Source organism: Alosa alosa, chromosome 2, assembly GCF_017589495.1.
Source record: "Alosa alosa isolate M-15738 ecotype Scorff River chromosome 2, AALO_Geno_1.1, whole genome shotgun sequence".
NCBI classification, from domain to species: domain Eukaryota; kingdom Metazoa; phylum Chordata; class Actinopteri; order Clupeiformes; family Clupeidae; genus Alosa; species Alosa alosa.
This window is the reverse complement of record NC_063190.1, coordinates 35,440,300-35,447,318: the sequence shown is the minus strand read 5'-3', so window position 1 is coordinate 35,447,318 and position 7,019 is coordinate 35,440,300. Positions and strand designations below refer to the sequence as shown.

At 48.9% G+C, this 7,019-nt stretch overlaps 1 protein-coding gene across 1 annotated transcript in view; it reads right to left on the bottom strand.

Annotated features, from left to right (window-relative positions):
* Nucleotides 1–7,019, bottom strand: part of wwc1 (WW and C2 domain containing 1) — a 50,607-nt gene that overhangs the window by 16,116 nt on the left and 27,472 nt on the right. The window contains 5 exon segments of the mRNA XM_048270197.1: nt 606–782; nt 1,843–1,960; nt 2,914–3,259; nt 4,071–4,243; nt 4,246–4,343. Coding sequence (XP_048126154.1) covers nt 606–782; nt 1,843–1,960; nt 2,914–3,259; nt 4,071–4,243; nt 4,246–4,343 — 912 coding nt within the window.

The following is a 7,019-nucleotide window of genomic DNA, read 5'->3' as shown; positions in this document are numbered from 1 at the left end:
GATTGTATCTGCGTGTGTGTGTGTGTGAGTGCGTGTGTATCTGTGTGAGATTGTATCTGCGTGTGTGTGTGTACAGTATCTGTGTGAGATTGTATCTGCGTGTGTGTGTACAGTATCTGTGTGAGATTGTATCTGCGTGTGTGTGTGTGCGTACAGTATCTATGTGAGATTGTATCTGTGTGTGTGTGTGTGTAGAGTCTCTATGTGAGAGAACGGATGCCAGCTAGCTAGCTTAGCTGTGCTTGTGGAACGTTGGTAAACCTCACTCCCCAACGCCTCAAGAGTGCTGCTGGCATGCGAGCCGGTAGCCTGGGCTATTGGCTCAATTGTTAGCGCGCTCGCCTCCCGATCCGAGGTGCTGCTGTTCACGGGTTCGAGTCCGGGCGTGTGCAGGGCTGAATCGCGCTGGTTCAACACAACGCAGGTTACATACAGTATCTATGTGAGATTGTATCTGCGTGTATGTGTGTGTGTGTGTGTGTGTGTGTGTGTGTGTGTGCGTGTGCGTGCGTTTATCTGCGCGTGTGTGTGTGTGTGTGTGTGTGTGTGTATCTGTGTGAAATTGTATCTACGTGTGTGTGTGCGTAGCTGCTGCGATGTCTTACAGGTTCTGTTCAGCAGGCAGTGGGAGCGTGGTGCAGTTGGCCATCTGCAGGACGGTGATGGTGAAGCGCTGCTCCTTGGCCTCGTACTTCAGCCCCAGACTGATCTGGGAACAGCCGAGGGCAGCGCTGTCCTCCACGCTCTCCTCGTAGCTCAGCAGGTCTGCAGGTAGCCCCGGCCTGCAAGCACACGCCAGCACACAATCAATCAGACAGCAGGCCAATCAACCACATCATCATCCACAACCAATCAGACAGCAGGCCAATCAACCACATCATCATCCAAAACCAATCAGGCAACAGGCCAATCAACCACATCATCATCCACACACATCTAATCAGACATGAGGCCAATCACCCACATCATCATCCACACAACCAATCAGACAGCAGGCCAATCACCCACATCATCATCCACAACCAATCAGACAGCAGGCCAATCAACCACGTCATCATCCACAACCAATCAGACAGCAGGCCAATCAACCACGTCATCATCCACAACCAATCAGGCAACAGGCCAATAACCCACATCATCATCCACATAATGTGACCCTGCAAGGCGAAACCAGTCACTAAGCTCAACTAAGATTAAACTAAGCTTTCCAACAATCGAGGGTATTACGAAAAGTATTGCTAAGATAAACACATCCAAAGTTGGCATGGTTCATCACGATACGCCGGAAGAGGAGAAAATCACCTTTTTAAGTAAATTGTCACGCTAATGTGTTGAATCTTCACCTAAATAAAGTCAGGGTTTAACAGTCAAAATTTATGTTTTTTCCATGAAATTTATTCACAATATGAAAGTGTAGACTGTAAACTGTTGAATTATGCGAAAACGTGAAATTCGACATTTTAACCCGTAAGTTTGTTTATCATGGATTTTCTTAAAATAGCACCGTGCGCAAAGCGACTGGTTTGGCCTTGCAGGGTCACATATATCTAATCAGACAACAGTGAAATCAACTTAATCTGTTTATCAAGTCAAATCTGTTTCTAGTTCTAGTACAGTCTTGACTCCCATTGATAAAGAATCTAGTTTTGTTAAGACAATTGTCAAATAAACTAACATTGACACAAATCTAATCAACTTATTTTTAACAAAACATTAAGTTGTTCAGACTCTAGAGTCAGAACTAGACCCCAAGTTTTCAAAACTAGGACTAGAACCTAATGATCAGAACTAAGACTTGATAATCAGAACTTGGATGGAGTGTGTGTTCTGCGTCAGACCTACTTCTTGTCGGACGGCTCGTAGACGCCACTGTCTCCAGCCACTGATTCGTCAGACACAGCAGAGGTCACGCCTGCCTTTTTGGGCCCAAGACCCGCCCCCCTGGATTGCGCAATAACCTCTGCATGGGAGAGAGTGAGAGAGAGAGAGAGTATGAGAGAGAGAGAGAGAGAGAGAGAGAGAGAGAGAGAGAGAGAGAGAGAGAGACACACAGTCACTTGATGCCGTGGCAACCTCTTTTCAACTCCTCCACCATGGAGAGGAGTGATCAGGTTGCCCCGGCCAAAACAAGTTCAATCCAGCCACACACACTCACACTCTCACACACTCACACACACAGGTGGTGTAGTGCTGCGGAGGCCTGTAACTCCAGATGGGTTCTAGAGTTTCAGGTGAAATCTGCAGCTCCAGTTCCCTCTCACAAATACAACAGCCGCTTAAGAGGACAGCGGTTTCCAACGGTTACCAAACACCATGCGTCTTTAGACTCGCAGTTAACTCACGCTGACTCACTCACTCACTGCTCGTTAGGTCGTGTGGCCCGTCTGCCAATTTTCAAAACTCAATGTGGCCCTTGAGCCAAAAAGTTTGCCTACCCCTGCTTTAGAATGTCAACAAATAAGGACACTAAACTACGGCTAGATATAACATGTTGGAATGAGGTAAGGGATAATGTATTGTTCGCTGGTAATTATCGGAAAATAAGACAGGGCGAATAGGAGCCCGATGCCCCAGAAGAGGGGTCTTGCTTCGACCTGAAGGGACTTATTTTCCGATAATGACCGGCGAACAATACATTATCCCTATTATTATACGGCTACTTGCCAAAACAAGAAAAGAAACTTCACATAATGGGTCTTTAATGAATTTGATGCCGTTTCGTGGCTTCCGCTGAGAAAATAAATAATTCACCACACAGATAGAACTTGACAGTTTCAGGTGTTGCAGGGGAAGATAGGGAGAGAGAGTGTGTGTGTGTGTATATATGTGTGTGTATGTATATGTGTGTGTGTGTACATGTGTGTGTGTGTGTGTACATGTGTGTGTGTGTGTGTGCATCCGTGGTGACCGCACCTTTGGCTGCGTCTGCGGTGCCAGCTACTCGGGGCTCCTCCTCCGTCTCGTCCAGCAGCCTCAGCTCGGCCAATCGGCTCTGCAGCTCGGCGTCCAGCCCCAAGGCATTGTGGGCCACGCCGAAGACCTCGCCGGGCAGGAGGGCGGCGTCGGTGACCAGCGGCGAGCAGGGTGGCGAGAGCGAGGACAGCGAGGAGCGCGGCGAGAGTGAGGTCATGGAGCGCGGCGTCTCCGACACACGCAGGGCCTGCGCTCGCCAGCCCAGCCCCGCCCCCACCGACCCGCCAATCACCCCCCCGGGTCCCGCCTCCGACCCGCCAATCACCCCGGGGCCCGCCTCCGACACCTAGGATAGAGAATATTACACAATCAATTATGGTGCAATCAGCCTTGCTTGATGTTCACACACTCACACACACAGTTATGGTGCAATCAGCCTTGCTTGATGTTCACACACACTCACACACACAGTTATGGTGCAATCAGCCTTGCTTGATGTTCACACACACTCACACACACAATTATGGTGCAATCAGCCTTGCTAGTGTGTGTTTGACTAATAATCTAGAAATCTAGATATAGACGCTTTCAACAGCATGCACACACACACACACACACACCTGAGGATCCCACACCAGACATGCAGCAGGTCAGTGTGTCTCTCTCACACACACACACACCTGAGGATCCCACACCAGACATGCAGCAGGTCAGTGTGTCTCTCACACACACACACACACCTGAGGATCCCACACCAGACATGCAGCAGGTCAGTGTGTCTCTCTCACACACACACACACCTGAGGATCCCACACCAGACATGCAGCAGGTCAGTGTGTCCTCTCTCACACACACACACACACACCTGAGGATCCCACACCAGACATGCAGCAGGTCAGTGTGTCTCTCTCACACACACACACACACACCTGAGGATCCCACACCAGACATGCAGCAGGTCAGTGTGTCTCTCTCACACACACACACCTGAGGATCCCACACCAGACATGCAGCAGGTCAGTGTGTCTCTCTCACACACACACACACCTGAGGATCCCACACCAGACACATAGCAGGCCTGGGACATGCATGCGTGCGCACACACACACACACACACACACACACACACACACACACACACACACACACACACACACCTCGTTCTCGTGGATGGTGGTGATGGAGCCGGACGGGCGGAAGCTTGACCCGGCAGCGGCAGCCGACGCGGTTCCCGTGGCAACCTCGGCCAGCAGCTGCTCCAGCTTGCTCTGGAAGTCCGGGTCGGAAAGTTCCGGCTGCTCCAGGTAGATGTCCGATGTAGCTGAGGGAGGGCCGAGCTGAGGCTGGACGTGGTTGCTAGGGAACCACGGCTAGACGCTAGGGAACCACGGCTGCTGCCCGACGAACACGAGAGTGCGCTCTCCGACAGACTAGAGAGGGGGGGGGAGAGAGATGGAGGGAAGAGAGGGGGGGGGGAGAGAGATGGAGGGAGGGGAATGGAGGAGAAAAAGAGAGATGAAGGGAGGGAGGGAGGGGAGAGAGAGATGGAGGGAGGGAGGGAGGGGGAGAGATGAGGGAGGGAGGGAGAGAGAGATGGAGGGAGGGAGGGGGGGGAGAAGAGAGATGGGGGAGGGAGGGAGGAGAGAGAGATGGAGGGAGGCAGGGAGAGAGAGAGGGAAGAGAGAAAGACAGATAGGTAGAAAAAGACAGGAGACACAGAGGATTAATGAAAGTCTGAGGTGAGAGGAGACTCAGAGATGAGCTCTGTGTGTGTGTGTGTGTGTGCTCATTTCTCACGTTGCTGCACTAGATTATTTACTTATTTATTATTTATCACCATATTTATTATTTATCACCATATTCATTTGTATTCATTTATTTTATTTCCCCCCACTTTTCTCAGATAAAAGCACTGCCACTGTGTCAGATGTGTGTGTTGTGAAGCGCTGCGCTAACATGCTAATTAAAGCTCTGTATCTGATTCACACACACACACACACACACACACACACACACACACGTACCCACGCGCACACACACACATATGCACACACACGCGCGCACACACACACTAATATGCGCACATACACACGCACAAACACACACACACACAGGGGACTCCAGTGCCGGGTTCACACGCGTTTTGATGTGGAGCCGCCAGACATAGAACATAAATTAGTCACGATCCAACACACACACACACACACACACACACACACACAGAATGAGGGAGAAAGACAGAGGCGACACTTCCTCTCCTCAGTTTTGAGGGTGTTAAATAATGAAATATGTTGAAGTGTTAAATATATCTGAGGCTCTGTGTGTTGAAATAGTGAAGTGTTAAATATATCTGAGGCTGTGTGTGCTTGAAGTGGTGCTGTTAAATCCGTTCATTTAAAGCACTTAATGTACTGGGGCCAAACCATAGACAGTAAAAGAAATGGACGAACAGACTCCGTCGTTCTCAATGGGAGGGTACTGACGCAAATTGAACGTTTTTTCAGTTGGCTTACCATCGTACTGCGCAGACTCGCACTTAACTTCGTGACGTTAGCCATCGAACTGAATCTTGTAACTCGTATGATACAGTAGATGGTTCACATAGAAATTCTTCTCACACTTCCTTCACCTTCAAAGTCATCAAAGTTAAACATTTATTTATGTATTATTATTAATATCATCCTCACAAGTGATATCAAGTCGTGTTAATGTTGAAACTACCAGACATGATCATCTTCAAACACAATCATGGTAAAACAAAACAAAAAAGTTATAGCCATCGTCTTTCCACTTTTCCGACCTACAGTCAATCCATCGAAAACCTCTGAAATGATTAACGTTTTTTTATTAGGTTTACTTGCCTATGTAATGCTTTACCTTAACATACAATGGTATTGTAGGCTACGTAGCTTTGTTCATGAGTTTCCGTGCTGGCAGGACTTAGCTTCTTATCCAAACAATACGGTTATCTCCCTACTGTGCGACAGAAAGACTCAGGCATAATAGCGTCATATGACGTCAAACATTAGCTTCCCTACAACCGGACTCGCTAACTTTACTTCTTACGGGAACCTCAACGTTACATACGAGGTAGTTGAGCCTGTTTTGCCTTCTATTGTTTATGTAGATAATACAGAAGCTACAATGTCGGCACAGGATATATGTTATATGAAGTTATGGGAGTTAAAAAAAATCCTAAATGAATGGGCGTTCTATGGGGTTAGCAGAGAGTTGATAACCACCGCTACATCGATGCTTCTACTTCTGGGAATTCGCCTGCCCCCTTGGGCCAAACGTACACTTTCTTAATGATACAGCCCACCCAGCACCCAGTGAGTGAGTGTGTTTATGGAGATGGGGACCACTTCAACAGTCAGATCCTGCCTGTTACGCCCAGAAGGGGAAATAACGTGGAGGAGGCATGGAGGAGTCTAGCAAGCCTGAACAGTTTATTTTGCCACCAACAATTCTACTCACACACCCTACACACACACACACACACTACTCACACACACTACTCACACACACTGTTACGCCCAGTAGGGGAAATAACATGGAGGAGGCATGGAGGAGTCTAGCAAGCCTGAACAGTTTATTTTGCCACCAACAAGATAGACAAAAAGACAATCGATAGCAGGTGTAGGCAGCGACTGAGCATATAGTCCTACAAGAGGCTCACAACCCAGATCGAACAAAGACAAACGCCTCGTGCTGCTGCCCCCCCAGAATGGGAACCGGCGGCCTAAAAAGGGGTCAGGTGACCTGTGCACCATCCTCCTTAATCAGCCAATCCCTATCAGTCAGCATACCGACCACCTGCGAACAGACACAAGACAATACAACGTAGCGCAGAGAGGAAGCCACACCCACTGGGGCGTCACACTGCCCCAGTGAGTGAGTGAGTGAGTGTGTGTGTGTGTGTGTGTGAGTGTGTGTTTATGGAGATGGGGACCACTTCAACAGTCAGATACTGCCCCAGTGAGTGAGTGAGTGAGTGTGTGTGAGTGTGTGTTTATGGAGATGGGGACCACTTCAACAGTCAGATACTGCCCCAGTGAGTGAGTGAGTGTGTGTGTGAGTGTGTGTTTATGGAGATGGGGACCACT